The sequence below is a fragment of the Jaculus jaculus genome, chromosome X (assembly GCF_020740685.1).
Source record: "Jaculus jaculus isolate mJacJac1 chromosome X, mJacJac1.mat.Y.cur, whole genome shotgun sequence".
Classification (NCBI taxonomy): domain Eukaryota; kingdom Metazoa; phylum Chordata; class Mammalia; order Rodentia; family Dipodidae; genus Jaculus; species Jaculus jaculus.
The window spans coordinates 147,583,527-147,605,955 of NC_059125.1; the positions used below are offsets into that span (position 1 = coordinate 147,583,527).

Here is a 22,429-nt window from a genome sequence, read left to right on the forward strand (position 1 = left end):
ATAATAATGTCATAATGAAACCCATTGTTTTATACACTAAAATCTTAAGAAAAATGAAGTCCTGTGCAAACCCACAGCACAGTAGCCCTGGCATTACACAGGAACAGGACAGTGACTTGAATGAGATACACCTGTATGGTGCTGTCAAGATTTGCTGAATGGCTTCATTTAAGGAAACACTGAACGCCCATGAAACAGCAGCAAGGGCTACACACACAATGATAATGGCAAATTTAGCATGATTTATTCATACAATGACTCAGGCCGCACTTAATACAAATACAAGGCTACACTTTTCAATAGTGTGGAAGAGATAAATTCATAAAACCTGTTAAGTAAATAATAAGTTTTGAATATAAATCACCTGCAAAAGGTGAAGGGAGGAAACATAACTGAAACAACAATAAATTAAGAAAAGAGTTTTGTAAATGCCAGCTTCAAGGCTGTTCCAAATCCTCTTACCCACATAAATCATGCTCTCTGACTTTTACAGAGGAAAAAGCAAAAACAGTGCAACTCCTGCCTGGACAGACCACAAAACCCAGTGCTGGCACCTGAGGTTTGTCTCCTTGATGCCATATCTGGAGCCAATGGGAGAACCTTTGTTCCCTCCAGTCCAGACTCTTCTCCCATTAGAGGACAAGAAGCCTTGCCTAGAATGTGGAATCTAAAATTAGCATCCTTCACCTGCCATGGAGATACTTCCCTATAATCTTAGCACTTGGGATATGGATCAAGAAGGACTGTCATGAGTTCAAAGCCAGCCTGATCTATATACTGAGACCTTGTCTCACAAAAACCAAAACATCAGTCTACCTATCTGTGTGAGTATCCATCAGCTACTATATAATCTACATATCTATGAAATCTGTCACAAAGTTGATCTCTGTAAACTTACAAACAAGGGTAGTGATCAGTTATGATGGGACAGGCTGTGAAAGGGCTGCATGGATATTATGAAGTACTGAAGATGCACCATTTCTCATCGATGCTGGCTGTAAGTATGTGCACTCTTTAAAAAGTTCACTGAGGGGCTGGAGAGATGGCTTAGTGGTTAAGGTGTTTGCCTGCAAAGCCAAAGGACCCAGGTTCGATTCCCAAGGACCCACGTTAGCCAGATACACAAGAGGGTGCAAGCACCTGGAGTTTCTTTGCAGTGGCTGGAGGCCCTGACACGCCCATCCTCCCTCCCTCCCCCCCACTCCCCTCCTCTATCAAAATAAATAAATAAATAATCCATTGAGCTTCTGATTTGTTTCCCCATTGCATAACCAGTGTATTTGTAAGGCATACAATTTCAAACTGTGGAAAAGTAAAAACTAAAGAGCATTCTCTGCATTATAGGTAAAACAGTAATGTCAGGCAGGACATCAAGGGGCAGTTGGGAAACTCTTGAGGGTAGGAACTTCACATTGGACTGGATGGACTGTATACTGTCTGATATTCAAATAGAAATTGTATCTGCTCCATCTAATGAGATAAGGGACAGGTCGCCAGCTGCAGCTTTCAGCAGTATATGCAAAGGCAGTGGTGACCAAGAGCAGTGATAACTGACCCATAGTGTTGGCATGAGCAGTCTGAGGACACCAATGAAGACAACCTTCAGTGCTGCACATTTTCATGTGAACCCTAGACACCCAAAAGGTACTGGCAATCTAGAGGGCCAGGCTGACAACAGCTTCAGCCACAATGGAATCTAGTTCTTACCAGACCTCAAGCCAGAATTCAAGAAACTTCCAGGCCTACAACCTTCAGAATGGATTCTGGGAATCAAAGGGGGATGAGCACCCATTTGAGACATTATGCTCAAAGCCCTTCACACAGTGAGGCACAGATGACTTGGGAATTAGATGTGTAAAGCAGAAAGTTTGGGGCAAAGGGAATGAGCCACCTGCTTACAACTGTGCACGACAATTCGTCTGTAGCCAAGTGAGCTTTCTTCAGTCATCTTGCTTACCTCTCAGCACCATGCCCCAACATCTTAAGTGACTGAAGATTAATGCAGGCTAAGTAGACACCTAAAAGAATGAAGAACAAGAATTTGAACAGATGATCTTTCTACCCTTGGTGGTAGCAGCACTGTTTGTATGAATAAAAAGGTACAAACAGTGCAAGCATCCATCTATTGATGAAGGGATAAACAAAATGTAGTAAATATATAAAATGCATTATTATTCTGCGTCAAAAGGGAAGGCAATTCAAACACATGCTATGACATGGTTGAATACTGGAAACACTATATCAACTACAATGATATGGTAACTAAAGGACAATACTATGTGACTGTGCTTATATGACAATAGTCAGACCATAGAGATACCAAGTACAATGGTTGCCCAGAGTTTGGAGGAGGAAATGGAGTATTTAATGGGACAGTTTCAGCTTTGCAAGAAGTTATGAGGCTGGGAAAATAGGTCACTGGTACAATGCTTGTCTGGCATACTTGAGGGCCTGGGTTCAACCAACACTAACACCAAAAGAAAAGGGAAAGTTCTGGGCATGGACAGTAATAACAGAAAGCTATAAACTATAGCTTTGAATGTGGCTAAGATGTTAAAATTTAAGTTTGGCATACTGTAGCAGTTCGTAATGCCTATTATAACATAGAATTGTTGTCAAAAAAGTACAGCTTTCTTGCAAAGCCTGATGACCTGGGTTCAATTCCCCAGTACCCACGTAGAGCCAGACGCACAGAGTGGGACACGTGTCTGGAATTCATTTGCAGTGGAGGCCCTGGAGTGCCCTTTCTCTCTCCCTCTATCTCAAATAAATAAAACTTTTGTTTAAAAAGAGAGAGAGAGAGATTGGGCTGGGGAAATGGCTCAGGGCATAAAGTGCTTGCTACACAAGTACAAGAACTGGAGTATGGATCCTCAGCACCTGTGGAAATGCCAAGTGAGCATGGCAAGGCACTTGTAATACCAACACTCAGGAGTTTGAGCTAGGGATGAGCAGGGCTAGCTGGCTAGCCAGGCTAGCCAAATGTATGAGCTCTGGATTCAAACATCTCAGCAAAATAAAGAAGAGAGCAATCAAGAAGGCATGAAATGATAATCTCCAGCCTCCACAGGCATGTGTACACACCCATGCAACACATGCATACACACACGCATGCACACCACATGGACATGCAAACATACAGATAAAAAAAGATGAGGGCTAGAGAAATGACTCAGCAGTTAAGAACACGTTCAGTGCAAGCCTGAGGATTGGAGGGAGGCTGAAACCTCTGAGTTTGATTTCCAGAACCCACACAATAGCTAGGTGTGGCCACACACATCTGTGACCCCGGTCCTGTGGGGAGCAGACACTCGAGGATCACTGGGGCTTGTGAAACCGCCAAAGCTTCAGAATCAGTGAAGAGACTCTATCTCAAGGAAACAAACACACGAATCATGGATAAGACATGTGGTGTTCTCCCACGGTCTTTTCAAGCATGTGCATGGTTCACCACAGCTTCCCACACACATGAATACACTAAATGTGCTCATGCCATCGCATACCTACCTAACACACAAACACAGAGACAGGCCAAAAAAAAAAAAGAGAGAGAGAGAGAGAGAGAGCGAGCGAGTAGTACAGGAAGATAGTCATGAAATTATTAACCAATACCTGTTTAACTGGCAAGGAATAATACACGAAAGTCTAAATGTGGCTCAGCTGTAGTATGGGTGAGGGCTTGAGTTTGAATTCTAGCTCCAGACATGACAAATTAAACTGGATGTGGCAGCCTGTACCTGCAGTTCCAGCACTCAGGAGGTAAGGAGATGGAAGATACCAAGTGTGAGGCCAGCCTGGACAGTATTAACAAACCCCTGTCTCAAAAAACTACTAATGTTATAATAAAGCAAAAACTCACGACAGAGATCGTACATCATAGATTTCAGCAAGTGAGAAAGGGGCACAAAGGAAACACACAAATATGAACAGTAGCTCTACTCAGGAACCTGGGCTTCCTTCCATCCTCACAGCTTGCCACTCTCCCCACATTTCCCACAATACACACACGTCACTCTTGTAATCAGGATGGAGACACTAGGTAAAGAAAACACCAAACCACAAAGTCAGAGGAAAATGAGTATTTATTCTGTCTCCAGATGGGATTTATTCATGGTTAATAGGAAAGTACAGGAAAAAAGATACCACAGCAGAGAACAATTTAATTGACTATATCAGAATGTGAGACCCATAACCAAAGTTTAAAGGCATATTCACACAACTGGAAATGCAAATGTCCCACAAGGAGTACATAAAGTATGAGGGCCAGTGTCATTAATAAGCAGAGAATTATCAGTTGGACAATTTCAGCTATTATTATAGGGGTCTATTGTGGAGAGCTTGTGGTTCTTATTTGTATGCTTGTTGGCTTTACAATTTTAGTGTTCTATGGTAGCAAAAGACTGAGGAGAAAATGAAGTTGTTTTTGGCAACTTGGCACTGAGAGACAACCCTAAGAGAATAATCTAAAGTAACATTTTATTCACAAGGTTGATCAAAGCATTTTGTATTGGTGAACAGTTAGAAATAATCAAATTTATAACAATTGAAATAAATTTAAACAAATTACAATAAAACATACATTAAAATATACTACCAGCAGTATCTTCACAACACTCCATAGTAACCATACATAATACTTAGGGGGAAAGAAAGGAAGGATCACAGATGTGTAAAAGAAAGCCATATCCCTGAAAAGACAAGATATTAAGTGACAATCTCAGGATGAAATATTCACACATTTTCTCACCTCTTACTACATTTCTGTTTTCCAATTTTCTATAATTAACACACCAACTTCATAATGGGAAAGAAATGTCTTTTTTCAAAAGTAAGGTGAATACCAGGTTCTTAGACGGTTACATTTTATCTCACAGTACATTCCAATGAGTCACTGAAGCCTAGGCCTCTTGGTGGGGGTGGGGGTGGGGGGACAAGGGAGCTGGACTGGGGAGAATGGCCATGAATGGATTGGGGCCAAGAAGAGCAGGCACAACCTAGGAGGTCCAGGGAGGCAGGGATTGGCAAGGGAGAGTCAACCAAGGGCAGGGGCATCGTGGAGCCAGGGAAGACTCTGACTGCTCAGCGGAGGTCTTTCTAGACCCATAGTAGGCACTGACGGTGTTCTCAAAGGGCAGGGTCAAGAGGGATTTTAGGAAGACACATGGATTCTTTTAGGAACAGGGGAGGAAAAAGGGAGGGAGGTAAACTACGTGGGAAGGAGAGAAGAAGGATAGAGCCAATGGCGATGAGAGTGGAGAGGAAGAGGCCAATGGCCACAGCCAACTCTCTACTCTATGCCTAAACCAAACAGTTTGCTCCTCTCCATCTTAGTCTGTGGGCAAATGCAGGGCAGAGAGCCATCTCAAAGAAGGACTTGCCAGCAGTCAACAGATCGAGCTCAAATCCAGAGGCAATCCAGGGCAGCTCCATCCAATTGAACTTTCTGTCATGGTAGAAATGTTCTACAGTGCTTCAAATACAATGTGACCAGAAATCTTTTGAAATTCCAATTGGTTTAAATTTGAACAGCCACACATGCCTAGTGCCTACCAAGTAGACAACAGAGTTGAGCTTAGGGTTTCATCAAGAGCAGACCTTGGAAGGTTTGACATTCAAAATATGAAGTGTATATATTGTAGATAACTGGGAGCAGCAAACAGATGGGAACTAAAAACTTTTGTCAAACTTGACATTGTAACTGTGAAGTAGGGGTAAAGCTAAAGGAAACAAGACACAAATCATTGCTCAGACAGCCACTTCATGCTAGGAGACCACTGTATTATCTCACACGCCTCCACCATAGTCCAATTTTACTGTCATGTATAATATCTTGTCTTTTTGGCTACAATTTAATACATGGTAGTAACAATCTCTTTTACTATACTCTGTTTAAGAAATTAATTTGAAACACAGACATTTTTAAGGAAAAAAAAATAACAAACCATTTTATACCAGGCTGACTCCATTACACATTTACAAAGCTGTTGATTACTGACGATTGATCAGCTTCGTCATGCAATAGATATGACTGTGGACAGTCATTTTCTTTTAAGATGATATGAACTAATCTTATATTACTACAAGCATATCTGGTTACTTTCATGTTCAAGAAATACACAACTTACATCCCCAAAATTGAAAATTACTTAATAATATACTAATGAAAAAGTTTCCATTAGCTTCAAAATAATTTAGAACTTCACAAAATTAATATTTTCCTTAATAACTATGAAGTAGAGTACTTTATGCCTCCTCAATAAATAGATATTTGCAATCAACCATCTCTAAACAAGAATAATAATAAGATTTGAGTGACTCAGTAGATAAAATTGCATCTGAAAATGCTTTTCTCTGAGAATACCAGACTTCTAATAGATGGCCACTGAATTGAAGAGTTATATTATGTTGTAGCAAATTATTATTTGGGCCAGAGTACTGGAAAAATTTAACTGAATTTCCTATATATGAGTCTCCAGTTTATTAAACATTAGTCATTCTTTGATGGAAAAAAAATAATACATTAGTGATTTCATGCATATTTTACCTTCACATTTTAAAATCTTTAATTTTAGAAAAAAATTGATGATAGACTTTAAAGTAAGTTGCTTCTAGAATTATTTAATTTCACATTTGAGAAAGAAGTGCATCTCTTATTGACATACTTTGACTATACTGGACTTCAAAGATATATTTGTAACTTATAAACAAAAGGAGGAACCTAGAGGAAAACTTAATTTAACATATGGGTACTTCTTAAAATGCACTAAATTCAACCAAGTATAGTGTGATGCTTGGTTAGCATGGTCTTTATATACAAAGCTATGCGAATATAACTTCCTTTTCACTTTGTACATATTAAGTGACAAAGCTATGACTGCTTTACAAGCAAGGGAGGCAAGGAGGGCTAAAGTGTTTTAGCCTAGCCCAAATCCAATTACCAGTTTTAAATTTATAAAAATAATTAAAATGTTTGTCATACAATCTTAAAGCCAAATTGCTGATGCATGTTTTGGTTACCTCCCACTCCAGTTACTTCTAATGGGCAACGACAAAATGACTGTGTCTAATACCTCTTTTTCCCAGGTAGAAGAGGGGCAAGGGGGTACATATGTGCCCTCTATGGCTGGCAAAACTCAAGGCCTCAATGACTGAGGAATCTCTCCATGTTGGGAGCCATTATAGAGATTGTGGTCCTGCAATGGGTCAGAATCCACAAAATACAGTTCCCCTGCATGGATGTCAGAGAAGTTAGCCAGAAATTCATCAGGATTGAAGCCAACCCACACAGTATACCTGTAGTCTATGGTGCGTATGGAGTAGCCCATGATCTTTATATCTTTTAAGTTTGGCTTGTCAGAATTCCACTGAGGAGAATCTGCAGGCCGGGGGTACTGGCTATAGGCAATGGACTCACGGGGATTACCAGAGAAGTGTGGATCCTCTTCTACATCAGAGAGTTGGAAGTGCTTCAGAAGGTTCTGACCTTCTCTGCACAGCTTGACGTGAAATGAAGGAATAGGGCAGCGAGGAGGAACCTGTAGTCCTGCAAGTCCTGCGAGTGTGGGGAACAGAGATACAAGCTCCACAGGGTACACAGCTCGTCTACCTGAAACAAGCAGCATTGAAAGGGAATCAGTACACTCCAGAAGCAACCCGAACTAGGAAGGATAAGTGAAGGAGCCAGGCTGGACCCAGCCTGTTTCCATTTTCAGTTTTGCTTACAACATTGCTTTTTGGCAAAGTAAGTTTAGAAACACGACCACCTCCACTCACATGTAAAGCTAAGGTGTCCCCCCGCCCCATCTTTTGACACCTTTTAAAACTACTTAAAATTTTGGAAACAAATAGTTAATTCAGCTGAACTCTATTATTAAAACGCAAACTGCTGGGTAAGAGATTCCACTGAAGAATAAGGTATTTACTACACATAGTACTCTTTTCTGGAAACTGCAGTTGATTGATCTTTTCTTCTTAATATTGTAAAATACAAGCAACATGAAAGGCAAAAACTTTTTAGTGGCCTTAAATCTACTCACATTGTTGTGACACCATCAGCACCAACACCTCCAGAATACAGCTGATACATTGGTCGCACTAATGGGGACACAACAACTGCTGCCCATTCTCTACTGACAGTGTCCATTCTCCTTTCTATCCCAATGAAATTGACTACTGTAAACATGTGAGTGGCCTCTGATGGTATCTGATCCTTGATGCCTGGCATATTTCACTTAGCATAATGCCTCTTAAACTTGCCTCGTGCTGCAGCATGTGTTGGCATCCTTTCCTTTTTAAAGCTGATCAATATTCTACTACATACTATGCCACATTGCGTGTGTCCATCCTCCCAGTGACGGACACAAGCTGCTTGCCACTTTTAAATACTGTTGAATAGTTCTGGTATGAATGTTCAAGTTTTTGTCTGAATAGCTGCTTTTATTTCTGTGCTGTATATGCCTACTGGTATAACTGCTCACTCATATAGCAATTCTTTTCAGCTTTTTGAGATATTACCAAAATGTTATCTATAACAGTGCTGTCATTGTACACTCTTGCTATGAAGACATAGGCGTTCCAATTTCTCCACACCACAGCCACTACTTGTTTTTGATTAACAGCCATCCTAATGGGTATGACTAGGCATCTCATTGTAGAGTCTATTTTTAAAATCTACATCCTGGGGCTAGGGAAGTAGATAGTTCAGTAATTAAAGGCTCTTGCCTGCAAAGCCTGGTATTCTGGGTTCAACACCCTCCCTTACCCATGTAAAGCCAGATACACAAAGTAGCACATGTGTCTGGAGTTTATTTGCAGTTGAAGAAATCCTGGCATGCCCATTCTCATTCATTCTCTTCCAACCTCCAATCCTCTCACCCTCTCTCCCCTTGCAAATAATAAAAATATTAAAAGAAAATAAACTGTAGGGGCTGGAGAGATGGCTTGGCAGTGAAGCTTGCCTGTGAAGCCTAAAGACCCAGGTTACATTTCCCAGTGCTCAGGCAGCCAGATACACAAGGGGGTGCATGCATCTGGATTTCATCTGCAGTGGTTGGAGGCCCTGACATGATCATTCTCTCTCTCTATTTGGTTCTTTCTCTCAAATAAATGAATAAGTAAAAAAAAATTAACTAAATAAAAAATAAAATAAAATCTGTATTGTGTACTTTTATTGGCACCTGCTAAAACTCATCTTGGGGCTGGCATAAGCCTACAATCCCAACACTCAGGAGATGGAGGTAGGAGAAGTTTAAGGTCATTCTTTGCTATATGAGACCAGCTTGAGCTACATGAGACTGCCTCAAAGAAACACATCCAAACACATCAAAATTGATCTCAGATTTGTATTACCATTTTAATCTTTCTGCATAGTTAAGAGTTTGTGGGGAGGTCACAAGCCATAAGGAGGAAAGTAGTACTATTGTCTGGCTAAATTGATATATTTTGCCCACCAAAGTACCCTCTAAATAGTTTATGCCCATATATTAATGCTACTCTCACTCTTGGTTGGATAAATTTCTCTTGTCAGACAACTGGGGTGACTCAAAACTCACCAAAGTGCTGAGAAGAAATGACAGTGGCATGTTCAACACTAAGTGAGACATAAATATCAGTCCCTTCAAGGCTGAGTGCCCACTGTAGAAGAGGTAGCAAAAAGAATTTAAGAGCCAACGGAAGGGTAGGATTGCTTACAATACTGTCTTCCAGACACAAAGTGGCCTTGATACTCATAGGCTCAGTGGCTGATGCTAACTACAAAAGATGTGCATAATAGAAGGGCAAGGGAGCTGGAGAGATGGTTAAAGGGGCTTGCTTGCAAAGCCTGACAACCCGGGTTTGGTTCCTAGTATACACATAAAGCCAGATGCACAAGGTGGCACATGCATCTGGAGTTCATGGCAAGATGTACTGGTATGCTCATTCTCTCTCTTTCTCTTTCCTTGCAAATAAATAAATAAATAACATTTTAAAAAATAGGACAAGCCAGGCATGGTGGTGCACACCTTTAATCCCAGCACTAGGGAGGCAGAGGTAGGAGGATCACCATGAGTTCGAGACCATCCTGAGACTACATAGTGAATTCCAGGTCAGCCTGGGCTAGAGTGAGACCCTACCTAAAAAAAAAAAAAATTAGGAGGACAAAAATGATGGCATTAAAATAGAAGAGAGACTAGTTGGAAAGAACATAAGATTCAGTGGAGGGGGAACTTGGGAGAGGAAAAAGGGAGAGTGGTAGGAAGGTATTACTTGTAATTATGGAAATTATCAATAAAAAGTTAAAAATAAGCTGAGTATAATGGCACATGCCTTTGGTCCCAGCATTTTGGAAGCAGAGGTAGGACTACTGTGAGTTCAAGGCCAGCTTGGAGCTGCAGAATGAGTTCCAGGTCAAACTGGGCTGAGACCCTACCTCCAAAAACAAAAAAAAAGAAGAAAGAAGAGAGGAGGAAGGGGGAGAGGAAGAGGGGAGGGAGAGGAGGAGGGGGAGGGGGAGGAAGAGGAGGGGAAGGAGGAGGAGGAGGGGGAGGAGGAGGAGGAGGGGAAGGAGGAGGAGGAAGAGGAGGAGAGAAGAGGGATCTACTCAAGGGAAAGCACTACACAGAACAACTGATTGTGATACTTACTGAAGGGGCAAGTTTAAGCAACGCTGTGCAATGTGACCTCTTAAGGCTTTGTTAACCACTGCAAGGATGTTTATGCACAGTGAGGTAGCAGCACAGCAGGCTCCCAATTCTGCACTTTCTTTTCTATTCTTTTTCTTTTCTTCTTTTCTCTTCTCTGCTCCCTTCCTTCCTCCCTCCTGCCCTCTCTCCTTCTCTCTCTCTCTCTCTCTCCTCTCTCTCTTTTTCTTTCTTTCATTCCAGCGATGATGGTGGTGAGAAGGGGCAGAGACAGATTCTGAATGAAGAATAGGTTCTTGGGCTGGAGATGGCTTAGTGGTTAAGGTGCATGCCTGAAAATCCTAAGGACCAAGGTTCGATTCTCCAGACCCCACATAAGCCAGATGGACATAGTGGCACATGCATCTGGAGTTCATTTGCAGTGCTAGAGGCCCTGGCATGCCCATTCACACCCCCCCTGTCTCTAATAAATAAATAAATAAAAATAAATCAAAAGAAAAAAAAGAATAGGTTTCTTGATTGACTGCATACTACACATAGAGAATGAAAGAACAAAGTGTTGAAAAGATTCTGTAATTTTTTTGTATTTACTAGGGGTTGAACCCAGGGCCTCTTATGTGCTAGAAAAGATTCACTGAGCTACATCCCAAGCCCTCCTTTTGTATTCTGGGTTAGGTTCTGATTAATTTGTAGAGGCTTGAACTCATTCTGTAGGACAGGTAAGCTTTGAACTTGTGGCCCTCGTATTTCAACCCCTCAAGTAGCTGCCATTATAGGCCTGTGTCTACAATATTTTTTGGCCTAAGCAACTATTGCCACCTGAGAGGAGATTGTCAAACACAAGGGCAATGGTTATGATGGCTAATTGCTAGTTGTCAACTTGACAGAACTTAGAATCACTAAGGGGAAAAAAAATCTGAGCATACGTGTGAGGTGTCTTCTAGATAATGTTAATTGATAACTGCGGGCAACACTATCCCATGGGCTGAGGTCCTGGACTGAATAAAAAGGAGAAAGTGATCCGAGCACCAGCAGTGATTGCTTCCTCACTGTTACCTCAACTAGTGACCTCAAGCTCCTAACTCCATGCTTCCCACGTCATGATGGAATGAGAAAGTAACTAAGACAAAGGTGGAATGGCTCCAGACATGTTAGGTTGGTCAAACGGAAAATCCAATTACAGTTCCGAGAAAGGGTAGAAGCTAGAGATTAAATTTGGGAAAAGCTGGATGACAGTACCACTACATGAATTTAGAACTTGCTGAGTATCGCCCAGTTTCAAAAAGGACTCTGACCCACCAGAAGATTTATCCCAGCAAACAAACAACTCAATTCATTCCTTGAAACTCTCTAACATTTTTCTTTATGTTGTGAAAAAAGACAGAACATCCTAAATTAAATATGCAGAAAATGTAACTTGGCAGCATAAAGCAAACTCAGAGATCTACAAAGGCCCAAATGGTCCAAAACCAAGGGGAGTGTCGACAGGAATGAAGACAGAGTACAAGACTGAGGCCTTGTAGGTGGATGAAGCATGTCAGTCTGAAAAGGGGACACATCTGCTTGAGTATAGTTCATGGGACAAGTACTTTGAAAAAAAACAATCACCAACTGATTACACAATTTGTGTTTGAAATGCCCATGACCCAACACAAGTCACCTCACACAGCAGGAAGGGTATCTGTTTGCAAAGGATGGACAGAATGGGATGTAGACCTCAAAGTAAACTCACTCTTTACGGTGTGGGAGCACAGAGCAAAATGACCTAGTTCACTTACAGATCTAGTGAGTCCACTGGGCAAAGAGCTCCAAAACGGAAAATATTCCTGCAGAAAGGACTGAGTAGCCACCAAAATATGTATGTTAAGGGTTCCAGTCATCTTCTGGGAAGACTCAGCTGTGGCAGTCCTCCAGCCCCTTCCTCTAAGGTCTGGTACACGCTAGTATCACCTGTACAGTAGCCCTCCTCACCTTGGGAATGTCATATGCTCCTTCAGCCCTCCACCCTCAATCCTCCCTGTGGATAGTGGTCATACTTGTCAACTCAGAGCATGGGGAGTGTAAAGGAGTAAGCAGAAACTAAATAGTACTACACTGACTATGTACACCCATGGCTTGGGACTCAATCCAATGGTTCATATGTACACTATATAGGCACTCATCACTTCACTGAATTTTATACCTGGATCCATCAATGCTGAGTTAGAGTCAAAAGGGTCTCTGTAAGGGAAAAGCTTTTCGCCTGCTTGTGGGAGTGAAGCTGTCCTTCCAGGAACATAGAACATCAGGGGCACACGTGTAGTGACATCAAAATTGCTGTACTTGGCCCATTCTCCGTGTTCACCTAGGGCCCACCCTGTATCATAAAAAAAACACACAATAAAACAAAATAAATTATACCATGGCTTGTTTACTTTAGACACCATTTCATTTCCCATTGTAAAGGCCAGAAAAAACAAAAGCTCATCAACTTAGGAAATTCCTCAAGCATTACCACAAAAGGGTGACTTCATCTGAATGCTGCTTTATTCAAAGTCAGATATCTGTCCCCAAAGAAGAAATCTATAAAACAGAAAAACTTGCTGTGAGACTCAGGTAGGAGGAACACTGTGAGTTGGAGGTCAGGCTGGGGTTACAGTGAGTTCCAGGTCAGCCTGGGCTGGAGAGAGACCCTACCTCAAAATATAAATAAATAAATACTCAAATTTCCAAACTAAAATACCTCCTTCTAATAAGCAAGTAATGATGAAAACCCACTCTGAGTTCTACCTGTCCAGTAAACCTCAAACAAATCTGCCTCCCCTGCAAGACAGGAAACCCATGGTTTGGTCTGTCCTAAGCACATAGTCTCCCACTCAGCAGCACCCTGCGGCTCACTGCAGACAGTTACAATGATTTCACCACGCTGTCCTATGTCTTGCTTTGGATCATGACTCAGAAGCTCAAGTTTCCAGGAGCTATGTAAGCAAAACATGAGCTGTAGAACTATGAACAAAACAAAGAGGTTGGGCTGGAGAGACAGCTTAGTAGTTAAGACACTTGCCTGCAAAGGCTAATGACCAGAGTTTGATTACACAGTACCCACACAAAGCCAGATGCACAGGTGGTGCATGCAGTTGGAGTTCATTGGCAATGGTAGGAGGGCCTGGCACACCCACTCTCTCTCTCTCTGTACTTGCAAATAAATAATAAAAAATTAAATAGATGTCTTGCTCATTTTTAAGACTGATCATGGGCAGAAAAAAAATTATTCCAAATAATTAGCTTGATTATAATCAAAGGTCCTAGCCGGGCTTGGTGGTGAATGCCTTTTAATCCCTGCACTTGGGAGGCCTACGTAGGAGGATCACTGTGAGTTCAAAGCGATCCTGAGACTACACAGTGAATTCCAGCCTGGGCTACAGGGAGACAGACCCTACCTCAAAAAGCGTACACACACACAGATCCTCATCACTACTTTCAAACATCCATTGCAAATATAGTGTGAACACTACTACAGTTTGAAAATCTCCAATATGTTAACATATTTAAGTGTGAGCACAGTTTTAGATATAAAACTTGGGCTGTGAGGATTGTACACAGAGAATTTCACATTGGGTGACTTGCAGAAAGCACTGCCACACCTGTCCTTACTTTAGTCACCCCAGTCCTCTCTGCTGACTTCTGGCAGGAGAGGATACAGAGTCTAGCCTGAACCCTGCCTTGTTCACTCTCTGCAGCCTTCTGGGACTGTGGCCTCAGAACAGGACTAGGACTGGATCAGACTTGAAACTGAGGTCATCCTAACATCCTGAATCGAAAGGACCCTCTGCACAATCAGTCATCATGCCATTGTGGAGGCTGTCCTTTCCTCTTCCCATAGTGCTGCAAGAAGGAGAGGGTGTTCAGAGCGTGGCAAGACGCACTTTCCAGGCTAGGGAGCTGGCTCAGTGAATAAAGTACAAATCACAAGGAACTGAAGTCACATCCCCAGAAACATAACGCTACAACACTGTAGCAGGCATCTACAAACTCAGAGTGCTTCTACAGTGACATGGGAGGCCAAGCCAGGAGAATTCCCTAGAAGCTCGCAGGCCAGCTAGTTGGCCATTAGCAACAGTGAACAATAAGAAACCCCGCCTCAAAATGGCGGAAGTCAAAGAATTAGCACCCAATGACTTCTTCTGACCTCCAAGCATGTGACATGGAACACAGGGAAAAGAACACACAGCACAATCAACCACGTTCTGTGATATGCTACATGTCACACACCTGTGCATAAACAACATCTCTCTGTGTACACATATGCACACCTAATGGCTGGTAGGCCAAGTCCCAATCTGTTAGTACTAGTCAGCCCCAGAGAGACACATCACAGGGTCACACATCTGTCCCTGCATTATAAGTTCTGTATATGTTATTTTTTTTTCATAATAAGTATATGCTATGATTTACCATTGTTTTATTTTATATTTGATAATATGCAAAATTATTCTCTTTTTCTAAGTACAATAATGGAATTTGGCTGTACTTAAATAAGTGCTAGTTTTTAGAGACAATGTCCAATAAAAAGAGCTACCTCTGATTATTTCAAAACACTGGGAGCAGGGTTGGAAAAGGGTACAATGAACAAAAGTGCTGCTAGTGCTCAACTGTGCTCTATTTTTCACTTGTGGGAATGTTGCAAATTTTTCAATTATAAGAATATATTTTTTAAATGATAGCTTCATATTTAGTAAAGGTGAAACCACCCAGCGTCCTCTCAGAAATAGCAGTGGGGATAGTGTTAGGGAGCAATCTAGTCAGATCTGAGGGCCTTGCTGGACTCTGTCAGGATTGTTCTGGAAGCTCCTAAGAGAATCTAAGTCTTCTAATCCTTTAGATTAGAAATGAGTTTGAAGGGTTCTCTCACAGGAAGACACCTAAGGGGAGAAAGGGAGAAAGACAGAGTAGAGGAATACATGTGGCCTGAAAGCTGAAGGGAGAGGCAGGGAACACTGAAGAGGCAATAGGGGACAAAGACGAACTGGAATAAAGTACAATGACATGTCTGAAATGCCATGATGAGGCCCATTAGTTTATATGCAAATTTAAAAATTAATCTAAAAACTAAGAGGCAAGCAGCTGTTCCACACACAAACGCAGAGCTCCTGCTCAGTTCTCCAAGGCTGCCTCAAGCCCCCACCTTCCTTTGGCCCCCAGTATCCATGATAGAGGTCCTACTACTATGAGGCTGACCACAAAACACCCCAAGATACTAGACTTGGAAAACTTCACAGGAAGCTTGGAGCTCTGAAGGACTCACCAGCCACCGTGCGAATGCTTACCATGATCAGAGGTAAATGCAATGATTGTGCTGTTGGCCAGATGAAGGTCATCCAAGGCACTCAGAAGGAGCCCGACCTGTGCGTCCAAATATGACACGGACGCAAAGTAGCTCTGGCGGATTTTCTGCTGCAGATGGAAAAAGAAAACCAATACCAACAGTGAGTGAAATTTCAGTTGTTGAGGCACAGAGACTATGTGTGCCTGAGGGGCTCTCCCAATCCCAACCCTCCACTAATGCGCTTGATGACTTTCCTCTACCTTCTGCATCGCTTTGCCTGCAGACTCCAAACCAAGTCTCAGTGAGGGGGAGATGTACACCAAAACTGTTCCCTAAGCCCCTGCCGGTCCAGATCCACATGTGCTCTGGTGTGGGCTATGAGTTTCCAAGACACAATTCAGCAGCACTCTACTCCTGCAGCTACTGAAGCAAGTACTCAAATGGGCTGCCTCCTGGCTATGGAGGCCAGAAGAGACAACCAAGGCTTGGAGAGGGTCTGAAGTCTGGAGCCGTGGAGCCTGCCTCATTTAGTATCTTGTAGCTACTGCATTTCTTGGCTTGTGGCTGTGTCATTCCAACCTCTGCCTCTTTCTTCTCTCATGTCCATCTGTGCCTCTGTTCCCTGTCCATTATTAGAACAATAGTCTTAACTACACCTACAAGGATTCTGTTTCCAAATCGGGCTACAGTCTGCAGTTGCAGGAGTTGGGACTTCAGTGCATCTTTTGAAAGAACACAATGTAACCCAGAACAATGACCCTAAGCAGGCTACCCCCTGACCACTTTCTCACCCAGCACAAGATGGTAAATCCACAGCCCATGGCTGTCAGATAAAGCTATCTGTAACAAAATTGCAGCAGGCAAGAGAGCAACAGAGGATAACCAAACCACCAAAGTCCCTAAACCCAAGAGGGGTGTAGGGGACAGCTACTACATAACCCTCAGTAACAATGGCCCTTCCTGAGATGATTCTCCTACCCTTGTTTACAGGCCTTACGGAAAAAGATTACTCATCCTCCCCTCACACCCCCACATAGGGAGAAGCAAGAGAACCACTTATCAGACCGACATCATCTTCTGTCACCCTTGGGTCCCTGACTTGCCAACTAGACCTGTCATTTGTTTCCTGTCACTCCCACAGTAAAAGCAGTCAGGAGACTTGTCCTCTTCCTCTTGCAGTGAGGAGAACAGACATGAAACCAGATATGCATCTAAATTTATACAGAGCATAATGAACCCCTGGCCACTTAGACCTTTTGGTAAATAAATGTTTCAGCCCAAAACTTGAAGAATTTTAGTCCTCATGAGGACCAAAACACCTCCTTCCTATGCTAGTTTTTGGAAAGAAGGAAATATAGAAGCAGACATGGTTCTCAAACCTAATGAGCACCTGGCCAGATACAACCAGGAGACAGGAAAACACACATATTATTAGAGGAACCCATAGATGAGACAGGAGGGTTAGCCCTCAAGCTGGCCTAGGAAATTAGAGAAGGCTTCTCAAAAGAGTCTGCAATTACCAACAGAATGTAAGAGATTCTCAGAAGTGGCTGTCAGATAAAGCTAGAACACACAGAACAGTGTGGAGTCATGACAAAACAGGGCATGTTTGGAGCTGAGGGCAGGATGACATAGACGTGACAGGTCCTTCCAGGGAGTGGAGGTCTCAAGCTGCAGGCCAGAGTGTTATTGTCTTTCAAGGCAAAAAGCCAATACACTCTGGGCTGTAGGTTAAGTCATGTGGTGACACCAATTCCAGGGGCTTTTCACAAAATAACACTACACCACTGCTGTTACCTAAGAAATGCTAAGCATGCTTGCTGAAAGAAAAATAAATAAATAAAAAAGCAGAAAAACATGGAGGTACATGCTTATAATTTCAGGACTTGGAAAACAGAGGCAGTAGTATTGCCAAGAGCTTGAGGCCACCCTGGGCTACATAGGGAGATGTCTCAAAAAAAAAAAAAAAAAAGCTTGAAATATCAAGATCCACTTCAGTGTTCCAAAAAAGTGTGTAGAAGAGCAAGGAACAGGGCAGAGCGGGGACAGCTGTCTTGCCACATGGAAACAGAGAGATCTGAGGTCTCCACAGTCTTCTGCCTGGAAACAGCTCTCACAGGCAGGTAGATATGTGCACCTGAAAATCAGGTGAGAAGCCTAAGCTAGAGGGGTAGTCTGGATTCATCTATCTGCATGGCTCAGATGAGGCTTGCTAAAGAAAAGAGGCAAAGAGGATACAGCAGAGGCCAAAACCTAAGCAAGAGGGACACAGAAGGAAAGATCAGCCATGAAGACTGGAACCGAGTGGCACACAGACGGGCTGGTGTGATGGTTCAGTTCTTGGGTGACGTATAATGTTGCTTCCAAAAAGGATTAACTGAAAGAGGAAGTCCTTCTTCCAGAGTGGACAGCCCTCTGGGTGGTAGGCAAGAAGAAATCTGAGCTAACAAAGCTCCTTTTTGCCTGGCTGGCTGTGCTACTTGCTGGTAAGTACCTTTTACCTAGCTATCCCAGCTATTCACTGGCATATCCTTCACTGGCATATCCTTCACTTGCATCGGAAACATATTTCTGCAGCCTTCTAATGTGCACTGAAGACCAGTAGCTCTCCAGGAATCCTCAAGGCCTTCAGTACCAGACTGGAAATGCTGAGGGGGCATCTAGCCATGTGGACCAAGAAGCTATTTGGTTTACAGACTCTTAAGCCTGCAGACAGCTATTGTTGGACTGCCATAAACTAATCCAATAAATCCCCTTTTTAATACAAATTCATTCTATCAGTTCTGCTACTCTACAGAACCCTGACTAATACCACTGGCAAGGAAGCCCCCAGGACAGAGGAAGTTCCAGAAGGGAGGGTGCTATTCAACAGTGAGAATACAGCAGAGCTCATGGAAAGCCAAGATCCAAATGATGGATTTTATTTGCCAACAAGGTCAGTGCCCACCCAGGTGAGAAAACTTTTCTTTGTTGTTGTTATGGACATTTTTATAAAGATTAGGTAGTCAAGTTATTTAAAAGCAAGCTACTGAGAAGAATTTTTTTTTTAATTTCATGGTTCAAACTCAGATCATATGCATTAAGTATCATGGAAAGTCCATTAAGATTCAAGATCTGTAACCCCTCTGCTTTCTTTTGAGGACACCCTCCCACTCTTGGAAGTCTTCCTATATTTCTTTAATATACTTTTGCCCTACTTAAAAAGATTTCTACATCTCATCAGAATCTGGAGAATTATAACTTAGCTAATTTTGCTTGTCCACATCAAAATACAGGTATCAAATCAGATAGCAGTATTAACAGCTAGTGGCATTTTCATCCTTTGGGTTGAGATCACACCTTTTGCATAAGTCTCCCTAAATTGTACTTAATCACCAAAAGCACCAGCGCCACTGGAACCCAAGCACTGCCCCGTAAGGATTGGTGAGAGCAAAAGTGAGCCTTTGGATTTAAAGACTGGGAAACAGAGGGGAGATCCTGTACTGCATTTTGTATCTCAGGAGCAGGAAATGTCTTAGCAGCTTAAATCTTTTAAGATAATCTTAACATAAGGTTTTACTTTGACATGCAGCTTAAAACCAAATCAATTGTACATGCACTTGCGCTTTAGCATGAGGGCCAATTTCTTTGAAATAATTGGGGACCTTTAAAATAAGGCCCTAGTAGGAAGAAAAAAGTATATGGTCATACACCCAGCAAATTCATAATAAAAATAAATCTCTGTAGGATAAAAGAAAATTTTACATAGGTTACAAGGTTATTACATGTATTTACATGGCTCTTTCTTCTCTATGTACTTAAAACATTATACACCTCCCTACTTTGAACAAGTATTTTAAAAAACTTAGATCAACTGCAGTCAGATGCATATCCACTATACTTAAGAAATAGGGACAAAGCCAGGCCTGGTGGCATACACCTTTAATCCCAGTGCACATGGGAGGCTAAGGTAGGATCACTGTGACTTCAGGGCCAGCCTGGGCTAGAGTGAGATCCAAAAACCAGGGCCACTGGGGCATAGACTGCTTTGTTCTAGCAAGTCCTGACTGACCTTCACACATACACCAATGAGTAAGTACAATTTAGTGAAATGAAAGCTTCACTAAAAAGTCAGATTCTTCTGGCAGTGCATTAGGTTGTTAGGTGCCCCTAGCACATTTAACTTTCTAATGTCCACATTATTTTCAGCCTTGTATATTTCAGCTAGAAAGCTATAACCTAACTGACTGTAAATAAACTACTGTCTCAACCAATAGACAATTTAAAAGTCAGCTATTCCCCAAATCAATCTGAATGGTTCACTTGAACTTACTTACTTGGCAATCCTACCAAGTTCAATTATATTGGATTGATATGACACCACGCACACAGCACATAAAACAAATGGAATAGTCTTAATTATACATGTAAATTAGAAGTTTTACCTCCTAAAGTCAATTTGGTTCAGACCAATTCATGACTATGTAAACAGTGCTAAATTTAAACATTAGTACTTCATCTTAGGCCTGAACTTTAAGTAAGGTTTTAAGTTGAAATGTTGTTATTTCCTTATCTGAAGGATTAAATGAAACTGGAACCCAGTGGCTTGGTGGCTTGGGAAGAACACTTGGTGATGGTGGCTCACTAAATTTGGCTCAAGCATAGTTCTGACTTGCTTGAGACTTAACACGCAAACTGGGACTCGATAGGCTAAAGTTCCAATTTGGATTACTAGAAATTTTTATTTATTTATTTATTTTGGTTTTTCAAGGTAGGGTCTCACTCTAGCCCAGGCTGACCTGGAATTCACTATGGAGTCTCAGGGTGGCCTCGAACTCACGGTGATCCTCCTACCTCTGCCTCCTGAGTGCTGGGATTAAAGGCGTGCGTCACCAAGCCCGGCTAGAAAAATTTTTGTTCCTCCAGACATTTTGCATGGCCTGGCTGCTGATGAGTTGTAACTGTGTCTTTATTCTTTTTCTTGTAAACAATCTTCATCTGGGAATTCTGATCCTTAGTCTTTTGTCTAGTAAATTGCTGTTGGTTCTCACTAACGCTTCTAGATTGAGGGGCTGGAATGTTACACCTCTCTCCGTCACCCATTGTTCAGCTTCTATGTCACCTTCCAGTGTGCTTTTCAGATTGTAGGAATTCCACTACTTGTCCTCTTCCTTGCTGCCAAGCCCAGGATAATAGATGCTGCTTTCTGCCAGATCCTTTCCTTTGTCTCAATACATTCGTTTTCATGAGCCTCTCTGCTGAGTTCAGCCTTGGAGCCGAGGCCAACATCTGAGTCTCCTCAGCACACAAGTTTGAGAGAACTAGTGACTTCAACTTCAAGCAGGCTGCTGCAGCAGAGGCTTGGTCCTGATCCACCAAGCCTACCTCCCTTTTCAGGGAGAGCCGAGGTAGCCTATGAGCGAGTGAGCTACTGAACTCTCCTGTATCTACCCACAAAATTCCAGGTGAGACAATTCTTAGTGAGCCAGAGAGGCAGCAGTCCAAACAGAGGAGGATGAAACACAAACAGACAAGGAAGAACATGGATACAGCCAGAGTGGACCACTCTTCAATGCACTTGAAGAGCAGATGAGGGAGCAAACGAGCAAAGGAGAAGACAGGGAAAAGCAGGAGGGATGGGGGATATGAGCAAACAGACTCTGCAGGGAGTCAGTGACACAAGCCCAGAGCTCAGCTCGCCTGGGTAGCTCTAAGTCTCTCCACCTTGTGGCAGAATGCTTTCTCTCCCATAGCCCTAATGGTGAGACTGTCTCATAATCATATTGTTGCAAATGGAACAAGTACGTTGAGAGACTGGCAAGAACAGAAGTGGCCAGCCATGGGGCCTTGGCAATTCAAGGAAGACACAAAGTCAAGAGGCCCCCAAGACAGGGGAGAGAGATAACAAGAACACTGGGCAAGGGAACTGCAATGAGGAGAAATCATGACCAAGTAATAGCTGGTCTAAGAGCAGAGATGAGAGCTTCCTCAAGAGAAGAGTTAGGGGGAGCTGAGCAGAGGACATACAAGGCTCCAACAGGTCAGGGAGCAAGGCTCAAGTCCAAGGGGAAAATGAAACATGGCCTCACAAATAAGAGCACTGTGTTATCTCTTTGTGTCATGCTGTCTGCTGTGTCCAATGGCCACGAGTGTGAACAGGGGACTCTAAACTTGAAGGTAGACCTCACCATGCAGTTGGCACTTGTTTTGGATATTTCCAAATGTTCCATACACTCCTCACTGAAACTTCCAGTTAGTGTTATCCCACAAAAACTACCCATTCTGCTTCCACCTGACAGATAAACAGTGAGGCCCAGAGCTGGGAGATGTCTTAGCAATTAAGGTGCTTGCATGCAAAGTCACAGGACCCAGGTTCTATTCCCCAGGACCCATGTAAGCCATATGCACTAGGTGGCACATGCATCTAGAGATCGTTTGCAGTGGCTGGAGGCCCTGGCACACCTATTCTCTCTCTTCTCTCTCCCTCCCCCTCCCTCCCTCTCCCTCTCTCTCTCTCTCTCTCTCT

At 42.6% G+C, this 22,429-nt stretch overlaps 1 protein-coding gene across 3 annotated transcripts in view; it reads right to left on the reverse strand.

The window, feature by feature from the left end:
* Positions 1-1,938: 1,938 nt before the first annotated feature.
* Positions 1,939-22,429, reverse strand: part of Ids (iduronate 2-sulfatase) — a 40,613-nt gene continuing 20,122 nt past the window's right edge. Inside the window, exons 7-10 of one of the 3 annotated variants that reach the window (XM_045140381.1) lie at positions 15,926-16,052; positions 12,802-12,975; positions 7,424-7,606; positions 1,939-2,018 (exon numbers count right to left, since the gene is read on the reverse strand). In XM_045140381.1, coding sequence (XP_044996316.1) covers positions 1,954-2,018; positions 7,424-7,606; positions 12,802-12,975; positions 15,926-16,052 — 549 coding nt within the window. In that variant the 3' untranslated portion in view covers positions 1,939-1,953. Of the gene's footprint in view, positions 2,019-4,064; positions 7,607-12,801; positions 12,976-15,925; positions 16,053-22,429 lie in introns of those variants that run through there. The other 2 variants (XM_045140382.1, XM_045140379.1) reach the window with 2 other exon arrangements.